Genomic DNA, 22085 nt, shown 5'->3' on the forward strand with positions numbered 1-22085 from the left:
TGATGTAACTAATATATAAAGAATTCTTACACCTTTCCTTCTCAAACTATTACAAAAAAATGCTTCCAAACTCATTCTTTGAGGCCAGCATTACCCTGACACCAAAACCAAACAAAAACACCACCTAAAAAGAAGAGTATATAGCCTGGGAACCTCCAAATGCTGTGGGAGTGGCCCTAGAAAAGGCAAAAAAGACAAAATAATAATAATAATAATAATAATAATAATAATAATAATTGGAGTTCCCGTTGTGGCTCAGTGGTTAATGAATCTGACTAGGAACCATGAGGTCGCGGGTTCAGTCACTGGCCTTGCTCACTGGGTTAAGGATCTGGCGTTGCTGTGAGCTGTGGTGTAGGTTGCAGAGGCGGCTTGGATCCCGTGTTGCTGTGGCTGTGGCATAGGCCAGTGGCTACAGCTCTGATTCGACCCCTAGCCTGGGAACCTCCATGTGCTGTGGGAGCAGCCCAAGAAATGGTGAAAAGACAAAAAAAAACAAAAACAAAAGAAGAGTATAGGCCAGTATCACTAATGAATATAAATGCAAAAATCCTCAACAAAACATTAGAGAAATCAGAGGTGCCTAATGGCTCAGCAGGTTAAGGATCTGGTGCTGTCACTGCTGTGGTCTGGGTTTGAACCCTATCCTGGGAATTTCTGTATGCCACAGGTGCAGCCAAAAAAAAAAAAGGAAGAAAGAAAGAAAACCATTAGAAAACTGAGTTCAATAATATCTTTTAAAAAATCATGCACCATGATCAAATGGGATTTATCCCAGGGATGCAAACAATGGTTCAATATCTGCAAATCAATGTGATATACCACATTAACAAAGTGAAGATAAAAATAATATGGTCATCTCAATAGATGGAGAAAAAGCTGTTCACAAAATTCAACACAGATTTACAATAAAATACTCAACCAAGTGGGTATAGAGGGAATATACCTAAACTAATAAAAACCTATTTGACAAGCCCATAGCTAATATCATACAAGATTACCCACTTAAAAAAAAAAGAATGTCCACTTTTACCACTTTCATTCAGCATAGTGTTAAAAGTCCTAGCCACAGCAATCAGGCAAAAAAGAAAAAAGGAAAAAAAGAAATAGAAGTTCCTGTTGTGGCTCAGCAGGTTAAGAACCTGACACAAGGGTCCATGAAGATGCAGGTTCAATGTGTGGACTCGCAAAGTGGGTTGGGGATCCAGCATTGCCACAGGCTGTGGCATGGGTCACAGAAGTGGCTTGGATCAGGCAGGGCTATGGCTGTGGCATAGGGCAGTGGCTATGGCTCTGATTCAACCCCTGGCCTAGGAGCTTCCATATGCTACAGGGTCAGCTGTAAAAAGAAAAAATGAACAAACAAATAAATAAAAGGAACCCAAATAGGAAAGGGGAAGTAAAACTGTCACTGTTTGAAGATGACATGATACTATATAGAGAAAATCCTAAAGACACCACCTAAAAAACATTAGAAGTAATAAATGAATTCAGTGAAAATACATAACACAAATTTAATACAAAAATTTGTTGTGTTTCTACATACTAACAATGAACTAGTAAAAAGAGAATTTAAAACAAAAAACCCAAACAACCTAATTGAAAAATGGGCAGAAAAACTAAATAGACATTTCTCAAAAGACATACAGATGGCCAACAAGCACATGAAAAGATGCTCAACATTGTTAATTATTAGAAAAATGAAAATCAAAACTACTAGGCAGTACTATTACCTTACACCACTCAGAATGGACATCATTAGAAAGTCTGCAAATAACAAATGCTGGAAAGAGTGTAGAGAAAAGGGAACCCTCCTACAGTGTTGGTGGGAATGTAAACTTGTACAGTCACTATGGAAAATAGTATAGAGAGTCCTCAGAAAACTAAAAATAGAGTTACTATTATGAGCCAGCAATCCCACTCCTGGGCATATATCTCAACAAAACTATAATGCAAAGATACATGCACCCCAATGTTCATAGCAGCACTATTCACAATAGCCAAGACATGGAAACAATGGAAATGTCCATCAAGAGATGATGGATAAAAAAATGTGGTACAAGAGTTCCTGTTGTGGCACAGCAGAAACGAATAGTACCTGAGGACGCGGGTTCAATCCCTGGCCTTGCTCAGTGCATCGGGGATGTGGCAGTGAGCTGTGGTATAGGTCACAGCTCGGATCTGGCATTGCTGTAGCGTACGCCAGCAGCTATAGCTCTGATTCAACTCCTTGCCTGGGAACCTCCATATGCTGCGGGTGCGGCCCTAAAAAGCAATAAATAAATAAATAAATAAATAAGGTACAAATATATACAATAGAATACTACTCCACCATAACAAAAATGCCATTTGCAGCAACATGGATGCAACTACAGATTATAGTACTAGGTGAAGTAAGTCAGAGAAAGACAAATACCATGTGATATCACTTATATGTGGAATCTAAAAAACGACACAAACGAACCTATCTACGAAACAGAAAGAGATACAAAGAAGTAGAGAACAAACTTGTAGTTGCCGGGGGTAAGGGGTTGGGAAAGAGATGGAGTGGGATAGCACAGGGAACTATATTCAATATCCTATCATGGAAAAGAATCTTAACTTTAAAAACTGAATTACTTTGCTGTACAGCAGAAACTAACACAACATTCTAAATTATGCTTCAATAAAAAAGAGAGAAATTAAGAAATCAATCATGTTTATGAATGCATAACATACAAACAAAAAACTTAAGAATATACCTAATTAAGAACATTGTAAGTCAACTATAACAAGACAGAGTAAGTCTAATTAAGGAAGTAAAAGACCTGTAGTCAGAAAGATATAACCCACTGACGAAAGAAATAGAAGACATAAACAAATGGAAAGATATGCCACGCTCATGGATTAGAAGAATTATTATTGGAGTTCCCATTGTGGCTCAGTGGTAATGAACCAGACTAGTATCCATAAGGATGCAGGTTTGATTCCTGGACCTGCTCAATGGGTTAAGGGTCTGGCATTGCTGTGAACTGTGATGCAGGTTGAAGACAGGGCTCAGATCCTACACTGATGTGGTGTAGGCTAGCAGCTGTAGCTCCAATTAGAGCCCTAGCCTGGGTACTTCCACATGCTGCAGGTGCAGCCCTAAAAAAGCCAAAAAAAAAAAAAAAAAAAATTATTGTTTAAAATGACCACACCATTGCAGACAGTCTAATGATTAAATGCAATTCCTATCAAAATAACCACAGCATTTCTCACAGAACTAGGAAAAAACCATTCTAAAATTTGGAAACACAAAAGACCCTGAATAACCAAAACAATTTTGAGATAGAACAACAAAGCTGGAGGCATCACAGGCCCTGATTTCAAATGTACAGTAATCAAAACAGTATGGTACTTGCACAAAAAAAGACATATAGATCAATGAAACAGAATAGAAAGCCCAGAAATGAACCCACACTTAAATGGTCAATTAATATATGTAAAAAGAGCAAACAATATGATAGGGAAAAGGCAATCTCTTCAGTAAATGGTTCTGTGAAAACTGAATAGCTACATGCAAAAAAATCAAACTAGACTACTCCATCACACCATATACAAAAATAAACTAAAAACAGATTAGACTTAAATGTAGACAGGAAACTATAAAACTCTTAGAAGAGAATACAAGCAGTATGTGCTTTGACATTGGTCTTTGCTATATGTTTTTGCATACCTACTCAGGAAAGGAAAACAAGTGAAAAAAAAAAAAAACCCAAAAAACAAAAGGACCACATAAAACAAAGGAAAACTATTCGCAGAAATAAAAGGCAGCCTACTTAATGGGAAAATATATTTCCAAATGATATATCTGATGAGGTTAATATTCAAAATATACAAGGAAGTCATACAACTCAACATCAAAAAAAAAATTTTTTTTTTTTTTTTCTTTTTGCTATTTCTTGGGCTGCTCCCACGGCATATGGAGGTTCCCAGGCTAGGGGTCGAATTGGAGCTGTAGCCACAGGCCTATGCCAGAGCCACAGCAACGCGGGATCCGAGCCGCATCTGCAACCTACACCACAGTTCACGGCCACGCCGGATCGTTAACCCACTGAGCAAGGGCAGGGACCGAACCCGCAACCTCATGGTTCCTAGTCGGATTCGTTAACCACTGCGCCATGACGGGAACTCCAAAAAAAATTTTTAAAGTGAATTTAAAAATGGGCAGAGGACCTGAATAGACATTTTTCCAAAGAAGATAGATAACAGACATATGCAAAGATGCACAAAATCACTAATCATCAGGGAAATGCCAAGCAAAACCACAATGAGATATTACCTCACATCAATCAGAACGGCTAGGAAGTTCCCGTGTGGCACAGAGGGTTAAGGACTTGGTGGTGCCACAGTTGTGGCACAGGCCACAACTGTGACTCCAGTTTGACCTCTGGGCCTGGGAACTTCCACATGCCATGGGTGCAGCCAAAAAACAATAACAAAAAATCAGAATGCCTATTATCAAGAAGACAACTAGTAACAAGTGTTGGCAAAGATATGGTGAAAAGGCAATTCTGGTGCACTGTTGGTGGGAATACAAACCGTTACAGTCACCGTAGAAAGCAATATGTAGGTTTGTCAAAAAATTTCAAACTACCACATGATCCATCAATTATACTTTTGGGTATTTCTCTGAAGAAAACAAAAACATTAATTTGAAAAGATATATGCACCCCTGTGTTCACTTCAGCATTATTTACAACAGCCAAGATGTGGAAGCAATCTGAGTGTTTGTCAGAAGATGAATAGCTTTAAAAAATATGAAAAAAAAATATATACACATACATACATATATATATATATATATATATACACACACACTGGAATATTAGTCATAAAAAAGAAATTTTGTCATTTGCAATAACATGGATGAACATAGAAGGTGTTATGCTAAGTAAAATAAGGTAAAGAAAATAGCATATGATTTTACTTATATGTGGAATCTAAAAATAAACAAATAAACAAATACAACAAAACAGTACAGAGTAAACAAATACAACAAAACAGAAACAGAGTCACAAAGAACAAACAGGAGGATGCCAGAGAGGAGGGGGTAGGAGATGAGGGAAAGAGGTGAGGGATATTAAGAAGTAACAAATTTTGAAGTTCCCGTGGTGGTGCAGCATCAGAAAAGAATCCAACTAGGAACCATAAATTGCAGATTCCATCCCTAATCTCGCTCATTGGGTTAAGGATTCAGTGTTGCTGTGAGCTGTGGTGTAGGTTGCAGACGTGGCTTTAATCTGATGTTGCTGTGGCTGTGGCATAGGCCAGCGGCTGTAGCTCCAATTAGACCCCTAGCCTGGGAACCTCCACATGCTGCAGGTGCAGCCCTAAAAAAAAAAAAGTAGCAAATTTTCAGTTACAAAACAAATGAGTCATGAAGACGAAATGCATAGCAAGGGGAATATAGTCAATAATATAATAATTTTTGATTGGAATACAAAATGGTTTAACCACTACAAAAAGTAATTTGGCAATATTTATCCAAATTAAAAATGCACATATCAAAAATATCAAAATAACATTCTTTTGGGGAGTTCTTATGTGGCACAGCAGGTTAAAGATCCAGTATTGTCACTGCAGAGGTTTGGGTTGCTGCTGTGGCACGAATTTGACCTCTGACCCATGTGTGATGGGTGGGGCCAAAAGAAGTAACATTCTTTTGACTCAGTATTTCCATTTGGAGTAATTTATTCTACAGATATATTGCATACTGCCAAATGAATGAAGATAGGGTAATAATCTGTGGTAACAAAAGAGTGGAAACAACCTAAATGACCATCTATATGTGACTAATTAATAAATTGTAGAAGATTCATAATACAGAATGCCATAAGCTGTTCTTTTAAAATGGGGCAATTTTGTTTGTTATGCTATTTAATAATTTATAATATATATTAAGTAAATAAGGCAAAAAAGTGTCAAATAATGTGCATAATAACTAGCATTTGTATTTGTCTGTTTTTTTTCCTTTTGGCCCTGCCCATGGCATGCAGAAGTTCCCAGGCCAGGCGGGGATCATTCCTGGGCCAGGGTTCCAACCCGTGCCATAGTAGTAACCCAAGTCACAGCAGTGATAATGCTGTATCCTTAACCCACTGAACCACCAGGAAACTCCTGTATGTGTTTTTAAGTTCATACAAATATATATGCTTATTTATGTATAGATTTTCCCTGCAAGGTTATACTAGAGACTGATAACAGTAATTGACTCCAAAGAGTATAACTGGGTGGCTGAGGAACAGGAATGAAAAAGAGAGTTACTTTTCACTATATATTATTTTAGAAATTTTAGATTTTATACCATATTCAAACACTGTTTATTCAAAAAATTAAACAGTTAAAAAATAAAGTCAATCCTTTAAGGGTCAAAATAATTTTAATTTCATGTTTTGAAATATAATTTGACTTGTGATCTCTTTCCAAATAAAATAATTGTAATGTGCGTAAAATTTCATATCAAAGATATTTATTGTTACAGTATTTATAACTGCAAGCAGCAAAAGTATGGTAAAGGTAACAAAAGAAATATCATGTAATTATTAAAATAATCTTTATAAAATATATACTTAAACACAGCAATATTAACTTTCCCTCATGGCCTAGCATGTTAAGGATCTGGCATTGTCACAGCTATGGCTCAAGTCACTGCTGTAGTGTGGGTTTAATCCCTACCTTGGCCTGGGAACTTGGGCATGCCATGGGCACAGACCAAAAAAAAAAAAAAAAGTGTATGTGTGTGTAGCAGTATTTATGGGATGTGTTTATATACAGTCATATAAAAAATACAACCTGAAGAAAGAAAAAAAAAAAAAAAAACACAAGACTGGATTAGCTTCATTGGAGACACAGGCTTTAAAAAACCAAACAAACCAGGAGTTCCCTCTGTGGCACAGTGGGTTGAGAACCTGACTGCAGCAGTTCGGGCTGCTGCAGAGTCAGGGTTCAATCCTTGTCCCAGAGTAGTGGGTTAAAGGATCTCGTGTTGCCTCAGGGTGCAGCACAGGTCGAAGCTATGGCTCAGATTCAATCTCTGGCCTTGGAACTTCATACACAGTGGATGTGGCCGTTAAAAAACAAAACAAAAAACAGTAACAGCAGCAGATAATGTATAAGGACTTAATGCACAGGCACTTTGACTAAGAATTTCACATGCATTTATACTTTTAATCACAATGTCTCTGCTAGGTAGGTATATACTCATAAATATATCTACATCTTACTGATAAGAATAAAGAGACTTAGAGAAAAGTTAGGTGTCTGGAGTCAGAATTGAATCCAGGCAAGATGACTTAAATGGAATGAGGGCTATTTCTTTTTCTTCTTTACATTTTTCAGTAGTTTCAGGTTTTTCACTAAATAAAAATATATTATTTTCACAATGAGAGAGTGTTATTAAAGAAATCTGTCAATATTTTTATTTTTGGTAAAAGTGATAATGTTAGTGGGAAAGATTAAATCTTTTGTCTTCAAAGGGGATTCCCTTCCACAATGCTAACAAAGGCTAGAGACACTGTTTTGGTAGGGCTGGTACTAAAATAACCTTCCCTGACTACATATGAGGCTCTTCAAATAGGTGAAAGCATATGTCAAGAGGGATCCAGGCTGACATTTGGCCTTGGACAATCATTCTAGGTCCCCATACACAACGATTCTTCCACCTGAATGAGCACCATTGAGGCATCTAGGGATGTGAATGTGTTTTCTAGTTTAAAAAATATTAAACATGATTCAAGTATATATGGAATTTTATCATTTGATTATATAAATTATACACAAAAACAATGTTCAGCAATTACAGGATGCAGTGATTGAAAATGCACTTAGGAAGAATGTTTTGTTTTGTTTCTTTTTTGGTCACCCCATGGCATATGGAGTTCCTGGGCTAAGGATCAGATCCAAGCCATAGCTGCGACCTAAGGCACAGCTGTGGCAATGCCAGATGCTTAACCCAGTATGCCAGGCTGGGGACTGTGGGGACTGAACATACCTTCCAGTGCTCCCAAGACTCTACCAATCCCATTGCACCACAGCAGGAACTCCAGGAAGAATGTTTTTTAAGAGTTAAAACAGCAAGAAGGGAGTGGGACGGACTGGGAGTTTGGGGTTAGTAGATGCAAACTACTGCATTTAAAGTGGATAAGCAATGAGATCCTGCTGTATAGCACAGGGAAATATATCTAATCACTTGTGATGGAACTTGATGGAGGATAATGTGAGAAAGAGAATGCAGGAGTTCCCATCGTGGAGCAGCAGAAACGAATTCAACTAGGAACCGTGAGGTAGCAGGTTCAGTCCCTGGCCTTGCCCAGTGGGTTAAGGATTCGGCATTGCCGTGAGCTGTGATGTAGGTTAAGATGCGGCTCCGATCTGGCATTGCTGTGGCTGTGGCGGAGGCCAGCAGCTATAGCTCCGATGAGACCCCTAGCATGGGAACCTCCATATGCTGAGGGTGCAGGCCTAAAAAGACAAAAAGCCAAAAAAAAAATAAAGAGAATGCATACATAGGTATAACTGGGTTACTTTGCTGTACAGCAGAAACTGACAGAACATTGTAAATCAACTATAGTTTAAAAATTAAAAAAAAAAAATCAAGAAAATAAGTACAGTTAATCCTTGAGCAAGATAGGTTTGAACTGCAGGGGTCTACTTACATGCGGATGTTTTTCAATAGTAAATACTGCAGTACTACACAATCTACAAATGGCTGAACCCAGGATGAAGAATTGCACATACAGGAGAACAGATGTTGCAAGGACCTACTGTAAATTACATGTCAGATTTTTGACTGTGCAGAGGGTCAGTGCCCCTAGCCCTGACTTTTACTCGAGGCTCAACTGTAATAAAAAATTATACTTAAGGAAGTATCTAAAATGTACATAAAATAGTTTAAGTGACTCTCAATATGTTTCCAAGAATACAACACTTTAATTATGAAAATTATAGACAATATTCTTCAGTATGAATAAAAAGATTTCTTACTAAAGGATCTGCTGGTTTTTGCTTACAAAGCTCTGTAAGTCCTTCAAGCAGAGTTGGTATTACGTACAAATTTAAATAGTCCTTTGCAGCTTGTCCAACTGGAATGGGCTCAGTGATCACTGCAAATACAAATGCATTCCCATTAAGCCAACATAAATGATGGCATATTATGCAGTCATTAAAAAGGACACCTTTAAAGAAATTTTAGTAGCATGAGAAATACTTAGTTTTTCTTTCTTAAGGAAATAGAACTAGACACAGTTTAATAGCTTGTTCAAAAACATACAAACAGGAGTTCCCGCTGTGGCGCAGTGGTTAACAAATCCGACTAGGAACCATGAGGTTGCAGGTTCGATCCCTGGCCTTGCTCAGTGGGTTGAGGATCTGGCGTTGCTGTGAGCTGTGGTGTGGGTTGAGATGTGGTTTGGATCCCTCGTTGCTGTGGCTGTGGCATAGGCCGGAGGCTGCAGCTCCAATTGGACCCCTAGCCTGGGAATCTCCATATGCTGTGGGAAGTGGCCCTAGAAAAAGGCAAAAACAAAACAAAACAAAAACCATACAAACACATATAAAAACACACTCGTAAGATTGGCAAAATGCATCAAAATGCTAATGGTGCTCCTACATAGGATTTTGATTATGTTTTCAACAATATCCATTTCTGCATTTCCATGGTTTTTTTTTTTACAGTAAACATTACAACAGAAATGTTATAAAAATATGAATTATGTTAAAATCTCGGAGATTAATTCCTTACAAAAACCCATCAACAAATTTGGTAGGCACTTTTCAAAATGGTACAGGCTCAACAGTGAATAATAGGTGGTTCTTGCTCTTATAGTCTATAGTTAGACTACTGAATACACACATAAAACATATTTCAATTATATAGTATGCATTAATATTCCTGCTCTTGGAGTTCCCCTCGTGGCGCAGTGGTTAACAAATCTGACTAGGAACCATGAGGTTGCAGGTTTGATCCCTGGCCTTGCTCAATGGGTTAAGGATCTGGCGTTGCAGTGAGCTGTGGTGTAGGTTGCAGATGCGGCTCGGATCCCTCATTGCTGTGGCCCTGGCGTAGGCTGGTGGCTACAGTCTGATTAAACCCCTAGCCTGGGAACCTCCATATGCCGAGGCAGCAGCCCTAGAAAAGGCGAAAAGACAAAAAAAAAAAAAAAAAAAAAAAAATCCTGCTCTTATTTTTCAGGTTTTAAAATAAACTATGTAAGTTTTAGGAAACTTTAGTCTTTTTAGTATTGTTTGAATACCATGTAGGTGAATAAGACTTGGAGTACAAAAAAAATGCATATTTCTACTAGAAAGAATTGTATAAATCTTTATAGGTCTTTCAAGGTTGATGTCCAGCAGTATGCTACTTTTGATAAAGATGAGAAAGTAAGGCTACTAATCTCATATGTTCAGATTTAAATCCTCATTGGAAAAACTGGCCCAAGGGAAAGGAGGGCAGGAGGATAGGTTTCTATATAACTGCATGTGTATGTGTATAGGATCAGTCTCAGTGAGACAAAGACTACCAGTGGGAATCATCTGCCAGGATGCCAGGAAAAGTTGGCAGAAGTCTTACAGGTCTTAGGTAAGAGGTTCATTTCCTATTAGTCTCATTATAGTACTTTTCATTACACTAATCACTGTAATAATTTTATTTTGATTATATAAACATTTCTGTCATTTGTCTCTTCTGCTCTGTAAGTTCCATGTTTTTTTAAAAATTTTTATTTTTTTGGAGGGAGTTCCCATCATGGCTCAGTGGTTAACGAATCCGACTAGGAACCATGAGGTTGCGGGTTCGGTCCCTGCCCTCGCTCAGTGGGTTAAGGATCCAGCATTGCCGTGAGCTGTGGTGTAGGTTGCAGATGTGACTCGGATCCCGTGTTGCTGTGGCCTTGGCGTAGGCCAGCAGCTACAGCTCTGATTAGACCCCTAGCCCGGGAACCTCCATATGCCGCAGGAGCAGCCCAAGAAATGGCAAAAAAAAAGACCAAAAAAAACCCAATTTTTTTTTTTTTAATTTTTTTGCTTTTTATGGCCACACTCACAGCATATCGAAGTTCCCAGGCTAAGGGTCCAATCACAGTTACAGCCACAGTAACATGGGATCCGAGCCATGTCTGTGACCTACACCACAGCTCACAGCAACGCCGGATCCTTAAACCACCGAGCGAGGCCAGGAATCGAACCTGCATCATCATGGATACTAGACAGATTTGTTTCTGCCGCACCACAATGGGAACTCCTCTGTACATTCCATATTAAAACCGTATTTGTCATTGTTCAATCTTCTCAGATCCTTTATAGCATTTTAAAAATGAAAATCCGGGAGTTCCTGTTGTGCTGCAGTGGAAACGAATCTGACTAGGAACCATGAGGTTGTGGGTTCAATCCCTGGTCTCTTTCAGTGGGTTAAGGATCCAGTGTTGCTCTGAGCTGTGGTGTAGGTCACAGACACGGCTTGGATCTGGCGTTGCTGTGGCTGTGGCGTAGGCTGGTGGCTGCAGCTCTGATTAGACCCCTAGCCTGGGAACCTCCATATGCTGCCGGTGCAGCCCTAAAAAAAGAAAAAAAAAAAAAAAAAAAAAAAAAGAAAAAAAGAAAATCCCATTAGGTCACTCCCATCCTTAAAATGCTTTATCAATTCCTCATTGCCCTTCTAGTCAAGACAAAATCCCACACAATTGCCCAGAGATTATACTATGTGCTGTCTATTTACCTCTCCAGACTTAGTTTCTCATTCAAATCTTTCAGTTTACAGGATACGCTACGACTATGCACTTGCGCTTCCTTCTGCTAGAATGCTCTTCCCTTTCTCAGGTTAACCACGACTTAATTCTTGGTTCTTAGCTACAATGTCACTTCCTCAGTCAGGGCTATCTTATAGTCTCTCAAGATACCTTCTTTTTTTTTTTAAATCCAGTTACCTTAAAAAATTTTTTGTTATAGTTGATTTATAATGTTCTGTCAATTTCTGCTGTACAGCAAAGTGACCCATTTATCCATTTATATACATTCCTTTTTTTCACATTATCCTCCATCATGTTCCATCACAAGTGATTAGATCTAGTTGCCTGTGGTGTATTGCAGGGTCTCATTGCTTTTCCACTCCAAAGCAAACTCCCAACCCATTCCACTATCCCCTCCACCCCCTGGCAACCATAAGTCTGTTCTCCAGTTCCATAAGTTTCTTTTCTATAGATAGGTTCATTTGTGCCATATATTAGATTCCAGATATAAGTGATATCGTATGGTATTTTTCTTTCTCTTTCTGACTTAACTTCACTTAGTATGAGAGTCTCTAGTTCCATTCATGTTGCTGCAAATGGCATTATTTTGTTCTTTTTAATGGCTGAGTAGTATTTCATTGTGTATATGTACCACATCTTTTTAATCCATTCATCTGTTGTTGGACACTTGGTTTGTTTCCATGTCTTGGCTATTGTGAATAGTGCTGCAATGACCATAGGGGTGCATGTACTTTTTCAATGAAAGTTTTGTCTGGATATATGCCCAAGAGTGGAATTGCTGGATCATATGGTAGTTCTATATTTAATTTTCTGAGGCACCTCCATACTGTTTTCCATAGTGGTTGTACAGTTTACATTCCCACCAACAGTGAAGGCAGGACCCTTTTCTCCACACCTTCTCTAGCATTTGCTATTTGTAGATTTACTAATGATAACCATTCTGACCAGTGTGAGACGGGACTTCATTGTAGTTTTGATTCGCATTTCTCTAAGAATCAGTGATGTTGAGCATTTTTTCATGTGCCTGTTGGCCATCCATATGTCTTCTTTGGAGAAATGTCTATTTAGGTCTTCTGCCCATTTTTCACTGGATTGTTTGGGGTTTTTTTGCTGTTGAGTTGTGTAAGTTGTTTGTGTATTTTGGAGATTAAGCCCTTGTCAGTTGCATCATTTGAAACTACTTTCTCCCATTCTGTAGGTTGTCTTTCTGCTTTTTTTTGTGGTTTCCTCTGGCGTGCAAAAGCTTTTAAGTTTGATTAGGTCCCATTGGTACATTATTGTTTTTATTTCTATTGCTTTGGGAGACTGATTTAAGAAAACATTTGTACAGCTGATGTCAGACAATGTTTTGTCCATGTTCTCTTCTAGAAGTTGGGTGGTGTCTTATGTTTAATTAAGTCTTTAAGCTATTTTGAGTTTATTTTTGCGCATTGTGGTAAGAGTGTGTTCTAGTTACAGTGATTTACATGCAACTGTCCAGTTTTCCCAGTACCTCTTGCTGAAGAGACTGTCTTTTCTCCATTTTATATTCTTGCCTCCTTTGTCAAAAGATCAATCGACCATAGGTGTCTGGGTTTATTTCTGGGTTCTCTATTCTGTTTCATTGGTCTGTGAGTCTGTTTTTGTACCAGTATCACAGTGCTTGATGCCTGTAGCTTTGTAATATTGTCTGAAGTCTGGGAGAGTTATGCCCCCTGCTTGGTTTTTGTTCCTCAGGATTGCTTTGGCAATTCTGGGTCTTTTATGGTTCCATGTAAACTTTTGGGCAATTCTAGTTCTGTGAAAAATGTCATGGGTAATTTGATAGAAATTTCATTCAATCTACAGATTGCTTTGGGTAGTATGGTCATTTTAACAATATTAATTCTTCCAATCCAGGAGCATGGAGTATCTTTCCATTTCTTTGAATCCTCTTTAATTTCCTTGATTAAATGTTTTATAGTTCTCTGCATATAAGTCTTTCATCTCCTTGGTTAGGTTTAATCCTAGGTATTTCATTTTTAGGAGGGAAATTTTAAAAGGTATTGTATTTTTACATTCCTTTTCGAATATTTCATTGTTAGTTTATGGAAATACAACCGATGAATGTTAATCTTATATCCTGCTACTTTGCTGAATTCGTTGATCACTTCAAGTAGTTTTCATGTGGAGTCCTATCATGTCATCTGCACAGAGTGACAATTTTACATCTTCGCTTCCAATTTGGATACTTTTTTTTTTGGTCTGATTGCTGAGTCTAGGATTTCCGATGCTATGTTGAATAAAAGTAGTGAAAAGTGATCTTGTTCCAGATTTTAGCAGGAAGGCTTTCAGCTTATCTCCATTGAGTACTACATTGGCTGTGAGTTTGTCATAAATGTCCATTATGTTAAGGTATGTTTCCTCCTTTACTTTTTGTTAACTAAAGAAGTTTCATTGAGATATAATTCATACCTCAATAAACTTATCATAAAATCCACCCACTGAAGTATACAATTGAATTTTAATAAATGTAATTTTGTAATCATCACAATCTAGTTTTAGAAAATTTCTATCACCCAAAAAGTGTTTCCTTATACTAATTTGTAATTCCCCACTACCACTACTACTCCCAGCCCTTGCCAACCACTGAGCTTCTGTTTCCAAAAATTTGTCTTTTCTGGACATTTCAGATAAATGGATCTTATAATGTGTGGTCTTTCCTTTATGTGCCTGTGTTCTTCTAGTTTGCATAACTTTTTTTTTTTTTTTTTTTTTAAAGGGATGCACCAGCAGCATATGGAAGTTCCCAGGCTAGGGGGTGAATCAGAACTACAGCTGCCAGCCTATGCCACAGCCACAGCCACATGGCATCCGAGCTGCATCTTTGACCTACATACACCACAGCTCACAGCAACACCAGATCCTCAACCCACTGAGTGAGGCCAGGAATTGAACCCATATCCTCATGGATACTAGTTGGATTTATTTCTACTCTGCCACAATGGGAACTCCCTTAGCATAATGTTTTGAGATTCATCCATGTTGTAGCATGTATTAGCAGTTTGCTCTTTGTAATTACTGAGTAGTATTCTACTGTATGGCTAAATGGCTATATTAAATTTTATTTATCCAGTGGTGAACAGCTGGATTGTTTCCAGTTTGGGGCTATATTAAATAATGCTGCAATGAATATTCACATGCATCTTTAAGTACATTTATGGCTTCATTTCTCTTGGGTGTGTAGATTCTGCTAGAAGTGGAACTGCTAGTAGATTTACATGTTACATATATGTTTTAACATCTTAAAATATCATCAGGAGATCCCTGGGGGCTCCGCAGATTAAGGAACCAGTGTTGTCACTGCTATGGCCTGGGAACTTCTGCATGCTATGGGCATGGCTGTACCATCTTACAATAAGGTATGAGGATTTTAGTATCTCTACATCCTTGCCATTGATTACAGCCCTTCTAGTGGGTAAACAGTTTGAACAGTTTCGATTTGCATTACCCCAGCGATTAATCATGTTGAGCACTTTTTCATGTGCTTATTAGCCACTGATCTTCTTTTACAAAATGCCTAATCAAATTTTTGCCTGGTTTTAAATTCGGTTGTTTGTCTTATTATAGAATTGTAAAAGTTCTTTATATATTCTGGATACACGTCTTTTTCTAATATATGATTTGCAGGTATTTTCTCCCAGTCTATAGTTTATCTTTTCATACTTTTTTTTTTCTTTTTAGGGCTGCACCAACAACATATGGAAGTTCCCAGGCTAGGGGTTGAAGTGGAGCTACAGCTGCCAGCCTACACACCACAGTCACAGCAATGTAAGATCTAAGCCATGACTGTGACCTAAACCACAGCTCATGGCAATGTCAGATCCTTAACCCACTGAGCGAGGTCAGGCATCAAACCTGCATTCTCATGCACCCTGGTCGGGCTCATTACTGCTGAGCCACGAGGGAACTCCTCTTTTCATACCCTTAATGATGACTTTTGAAGAAAAACTTTTGACATAGCCCAATTTATTAATATTTTCTTTTATAGATTGTACTTTTCTTTTTGTCTTTTTGCATTTTCTTGAGCCACTCCTGCAGCATATGGAGGTTCCCAGGCTAGGGGTCGAATTGGAGCTGTAGCCGCCGGCCTACGCCAGAGCCAAAGCAACGCGGGATCCGAGCTGCGTCTGCAACCTACACCACAGCTCACAGCAACGCCGGATCCTTAACCTACTGAGCAAGGCCAGGGATCCAACCTGCAACCTCATGGCTCCCAGTCGGATTCATTAACCACTGCGCCATGACGGGAACTCCTATAGATTGTACTTTTGATGTCATATGAAAGAACTCTTTGTCCAATGCAAGGTACTGAAGACTTTCTATATTTTCTTCTAGATATTTTTAGCTCTTATGTTTAGGTTTATAATCCATGTTGAGTTAAATGTTGTGTATAGTGTGAACCAAGAGTCTAAGGTGCTCTGTTTTTGCATGTGGATATTCAGTTGTCTCTGCACCATTTGTTGAAAAGACCACCTTCTCCCCATCAACAGTCTAGGCACTTTTGTCAAAAATCAATTGGCTGCAAATGTAAGAATTTATTTCTAAATCTTTGTGTTTATCCTTATGTCAGTACCATATTGCCTTATTTATTGTGGTTTCACAACAGGTTTTGAAATCAAGTTGTGGAAGTTCTCTGACTTTTTTCTATGTTTTCAAAATTGTTTTAGCTCTTCTAGATCCTTTGCAATTCCACATAAATTTTAGAATCAGCTGTCAATTTCTACATGAAAGCATGCATGGACTTTTTTTAGGGGTTGCATTAAATTTATTGATCAATTTGGAGAGAAGTGTCATCTTAACAATATTAACCCTTCTGATCCAGGAATGCGGTATGTTTACTTATTTAGATATTGTTTCATATCTCTCAGCAACATTTTGTGCTTCTCAGTACACAAGAACTGCACTTCTTTTGTTAAAACTATTCCTAAATATGCTGTTTTTGATGGTATGGTGAATAAAATTGTTTCCTTAACCTAAAACTGTTGCTGATTGTTTTTGGTTTTTTGGCCTCACTCTTGGCTTATGGGAATTCCTGGCCAGGGACTGAATCTGAGGCGCAGTTGCAACCTACACCACAGCTGCAGCAATATCGAATCCTTAACCTACTGTGTCAGGCTAGGGATCCAACCTGCGCTGCCGCAGAGACAACACTAGATCCTTAATGGGCTATGCCACAGAGAACTCAACTTAATTTTTGGATTATTTCTATCTTGTCTATTTTTGTCAGCCATTTATTATTTGTTTCTAGCAACTAAGGCTGAATGAATTGAGAACCTAAAGAGTGTTTTCATGTTTCTTATATAAACTTTCACTGCACTTTTTAAAGCTTTTTCATGACATAATTTATACACTGCATTTATATTTATTTTTATACCTTTACAGACTTTTAAAATATGATCATCTTGAGAGAGCATGAATATCTTATTCATTTTTGTATTTCTGGCATGTGGTAGGTAACTCAATACATTTGTTGAATGAATAGAACATAGCAAAGCTTTGAATCAGCCATCCCTATTAAAAGGGAAGGAAAGAACACTAGCTTTTTCAAGGATTATAAGTATGTCTTTGATTATCTTTTTTTTTTTTTTGTCTTTTTTGTCTTTTTGTCTTTTGTTGTTGTTGTTGTTGCTATTTCCTGGGCCGCTCCGGCGGCATATGGAGGTTCCCAGGCTAGGGGTTGAATCGGAGCTATAGCCACCGGCCTACGCCAGAGCCACAGCAACGCAGGATCCGAGCCGCGTCTGCAACCTACACCACAGCTCACGGCAACGCCGGATCCTTAACCCACTGAGCAAGGGCAGGGACCGAACCCGCAACCTCATGGTTCCTAGTCGGATTCGTTAACCACTGCGCCACGACGGGAACTCCTGTCTTTGATTATCTTAATAACTTGCTTTAGCAAATCATCATATAGGGTTTTGCATGTAGTTCTTGACTGACTGCTAAGCCAGAAAGCTCATATCACAAACTTTGAGAACTTACTTCGAAGTCTATATTCCCACAGCAAAAGATCTGCAATCAGAGTTCCCGTCGTGGCTCAGTGGTTAATGAATCCGACTAGGAACCATGAGGTTTCGGGTTTGATCCCTAGCCTTGCTCAGTGGGTTAAGGATCCAGCATTGCCATGAGCTGTGGTGTAGGTCGCAGAGGCGGCTCGGATCTTGAGTTGCTGTAGCTCTGGCGCAGGTCAGCGGCTATAGCTCCAATTAGACCCCTAGCCTGGGAACCTCCATAGGCCACGGAAGTGGCCATAGAAAAGGCAAAAAGACACAAAGACACACACACACACACACACACACACACACACACACACACACAAGATCTGCAATCATTTTTTATCCTACAACTGCTGCTTCTCAAATAGCTACCTAGAGGATTAATTAATAGGTAAAATCAAAGGCAATCTAAAATAACTGTTTAGGGATATAACCCTATGAGCAAGAAGAGCTTCCAAATGTATCTTCTACTTAAAAGTGAGTTTGAACGTTATTTTAGTTAAAAGCTAAAGAGGAGAAGTCTAAATTCACCAGTAGGACTAAATCTAAAAATCTACCACATTAAAAAGACATCTCAGATTTCCCATCATGGCGCAGCGGAAACAAATCTGGCTAGGAACCATGAGGTGTCGGTTCGATCCCTGGCCTCGCTCAGTGGGTTAAGGATCTGGCATTGCCATGAGCTGTGATGTGGGTTGCAGATGCGGCTTGGATCTAGTGTTGCTGTGGCTGTGCCTGGGGCCAGCAGCAACAGCTCCAATTAGACCCCTAGCCTGGGAACCTCCATATGCTGTGGGTGTGGCCCTAAAAAGACAAAAAAAAGACAAAATAAATTAAATATTATAAAAAAAAAAATCTCAAGTTTAAGATGTGGTTCAATATAAATGGAAACAGGAGAAGTAGAAGCAAGGGTTATAAATGAAGTAAGACTGACCTAAATCAACTATACTTCAATTTTTAAAAAAAGACTGATCAAATATCATTGAAGCTGAGTGATGGGCTCATTAGGGATTTATTATTCTATTCTGTCTACTTTTGTGTAACTATTCCACAATAAACATTTGCAAAGAAAATTATATCTTAGTGGAATGTATAAGACAGAAATTAGATCAATAAGAATAAAGTATATAGTAGGCAAATCCTTTTGCGTACAAATTTTTTTTATGGCTGTGCCTGCGACATGCAGAACTTCCTAGGCCAGGGATCGAACCCACACCACAGCACTGACAATGCAGAATCTTTAACTGTGAGGCCACCAAGGAACATCTACAAAAAAATCTTTAAAAGAGTTTTTGTTTGTTCAAAAATCAGTACTTTTAAATAGCCAAGATAATTTTCAGTTTTTTGTTTTTTTGTTTTTGTTTTTGTTTTTTTTGTCTTTTGTCTTTTTTGTTGTTGTTGTTGCTATTTCTTGGGCCGCTCCCGCGGCATATGGAGGTTCCCAGGCTAGGGGTTGAATCGGAGCTGTAGCCACCGGCCTACGCCAGAGCCACAGCAACGCGGGATCCGAGCCGCGTCTGCGACCTACACCACAGCTCACGGCAACGCCGGATCGTTAACCCACTGAGCAAGGGCAGGGACGGAACCCACAACCTCATGGTTCCTAGTCGGATTCGCTAACCACTGCGCCACGACGGGAACTCCAATTTTCAGTTTTCTTTGAATAAATCTTTACCAGAAAATACTGCGGCAGAGATCTAAATTACTAAGAGGGAAAAAAATGCAAAAAAATTCAAAGTTGCCCAACACTTTGAATTTTTCTCTTTATAATAAAAAAAATCACCAAATTCTTTCTGCTCTAACAATATTATTCAAAACAAACTGAAAACCTCATTACGATACCCACTTCTAAAAGGTTAACAGCTTCCATAACAGGATGGAAACAAAAAAGGGGCCTAAGAACTACTAATTTCATAAATGCATGAGTCTTGTTAAACAGTAAACTGTTAAAGAAAATGGCAAGTCAACCAAAATTTCCAAAGAAGATTCTTTTCATGTGTAAAAAACTTGGCTAATACATTTAGGGATAACTAAAAGGAATTACAATACAGAAGAAAAACCCCAGATATGTTCAGTCCAAGAGAAAAGAAAAGAAAAAAAGTTAACCCTTCTCAAAAGATTCTAGAGGACACAATTTAGTTCTGAGAAAAATGCTGAGTTCTCTATTCTTGGCTTAAGCTGTTAAGTAATTACAACTTGAAAACATGACAATATATTGGAGAAAAATCCTGTTATCTTCCCTCCCAGCTATGTCTCCAAAATAAAAGAAAAAGTAAACCATAGGTAGATGCAATGAACTAATTATGTAACTCACCTGCCGGAAACATAAATCGAATTTCTCTTTCTGCTGCAGCAAAATCATTACTCCCATGAAGTGCATTCCTTAGCTCGTCTGTGCCATAAATTGCCCTTAGACTAAAAGCAAGTTAAGAGATGATGACCATTTAATCTGCTGTTTTTTCCTTACTTGTTATATTAGGAATTTTACAAAAGCATCACCACTTCTCACATAAGGGGTTTTAATCTATTTTGAATTTAAACATAAATCTATCTAGACGAGGGTCAAATATATTTAAATCTACAGGAGAAATATACTTGGAAGAATAGTTCTCTAGGTGAAAAAGAGGTATTGTTTTGTGAGAAGTGAATTAAAAAGCAATATATTTTCAAAAGTGCAAGAACTCAGTGTCCTCTGGTTTTGAGACATTAATGATAATGCTGAAAATCTGAGTTTTCTAGTCCTATATTACCAATATTCTATAAAACATTATACCAGTTTTCCATGAAAAATCCTACACCAGTAGCAGTTTAATTTAAGGATGAGAAGGCTAGTCAACCATACATCAAACATTCTTTGAGATCTTTTCTAGTATTTGATGTTAAACATTTAAGTAGTTAAAACACAAAATGGACTACTACCCCCACTTATTCCACCCCCACCCCCCCAACACACACAAAAACCCAGGTTATTTAGGAAAACTTTCAAATAAAATTCCAACGAAATCAAATTTTTTTTTTTTTCATTTTCATAGTTGGATCCCATTTCTCCCTCTAGGAAAGTTACCTGTCTGGGTGTGTCTCCTTAGCTATTAAGCTATTACTTGGTCCCAAAAGTTCTTTCCAGTAAGAGATGGCTTTATGTCTAGCTAATACCATGGCAACAAGTGGTCCAGAACTCATGTAGGCTGTTAAATTGGGGAAAAACATTTTCCCATACTGTTCTACATAAAAGTTACTACAGTGCTCAGGGCTGAGATGAAGTTTTCTTCTCTATAAGAGAAAAAAAGGCAAAGCATTTAAAATGATATTTCAATAGTACCTAAGTCATTAATAACTTGAAATTAGTACTAATCTGATTACAAATTTGAGATTTGTTTCTGTATCACAAACATAGGGCAATACAAAAAGTTAAATGTAGAATATAATAGGAATTAACTTAACCTACTTAAGAAAAACTACTTCTGTTTGGTAGCCTCCTCAATATATGGTTTGTTAATGACAAATTCATCATATATCCTTCTTAAAGTAAAAGCACATCAATCATCAATATGGATATATTAAAGTAACAAAATTGTTCTTTAGAATATTCCAAATTCGGAGTTCCCATTGCTGCTCAGCGGAAAGGAATCCAACAAATCCAATGAATCGATATCCATGAGGATGCCGATTCAATTCCTGGCCTTGCTCCGTGGACTAAGGATCTCGAGTTGCCGTGAGCTGTGATGTAGGTCGCAGACACAGTTCGGACCCCGAATTGCTGTGGCTGTGGTTTCGGTTGGGAGCTATAGCTCTTATTTGACCCCTAGCCTGGGAACTTCCATATGTCATGGGAGTGGCTCTAAAAAGACAAAAAAAAAAAAAGAATACTCCAAATTCACCTTTCCCTATCTACCTGTGATATTCTATTCATTGTGAAAATTTTCTACATTATTTTAGGGAGCAGGTATCATTATGGTACTTATATGTAGTATGAAGTATAATGATGCAGTAAAATTTTTCACTCGAACGTGAAAGTTGTATATTCTTTATTATGTTTTGCCGTACATACGTTGATTCACTGATTTTAAGAATAGTTGGCATTTAAGTTTCTTAATTTGAAAGAATATAAAATGTTTGAAGAAAATGTTAATTTGCTCCACAAATGAGAGTATATGAATGAATCATTAAACTTTAAAAGAAAACCAAAAAAGAAAAAAAAAAACCCAAAAAACAAAAAAAAGGAGTTCCTGTCATGGCACAGCAGAAACGAATCCGACCAGGAACCATGATGTTGTGGGTTCAATCCCTGGCCTCGCTCAGTGCG

At 38.1% G+C, this 22085-nt stretch overlaps 1 protein-coding gene across 1 annotated transcript in view; it reads right to left on the reverse strand.

Moving 5' to 3' along the window:
- Positions 1–22085, reverse strand: part of NME5 (NME/NM23 family member 5) — a 39362-nt gene that overhangs the window by 9679 nt on the left and 7598 nt on the right. The window contains 3 exon segments of the mRNA NM_001444690.1: positions 9007–9125; positions 20097–20197; positions 20847–21052. Of these exon segments, the coding sequence (NP_001431619.1) occupies positions 9007–9125; positions 20097–20197; positions 20847–21052 (426 nt within the window).

Source organism: Sus scrofa, chromosome 2, assembly GCF_054392235.1.
Source record: "Sus scrofa isolate SSC_HxYL_T2T_F1_AM1 chromosome 2, Sscrofa_HxYL_maternal_Yorkshire_Landrace_v2.0, whole genome shotgun sequence".
NCBI lineage: Eukaryota > Metazoa > Chordata > Mammalia > Artiodactyla > Suidae > Sus > Sus scrofa.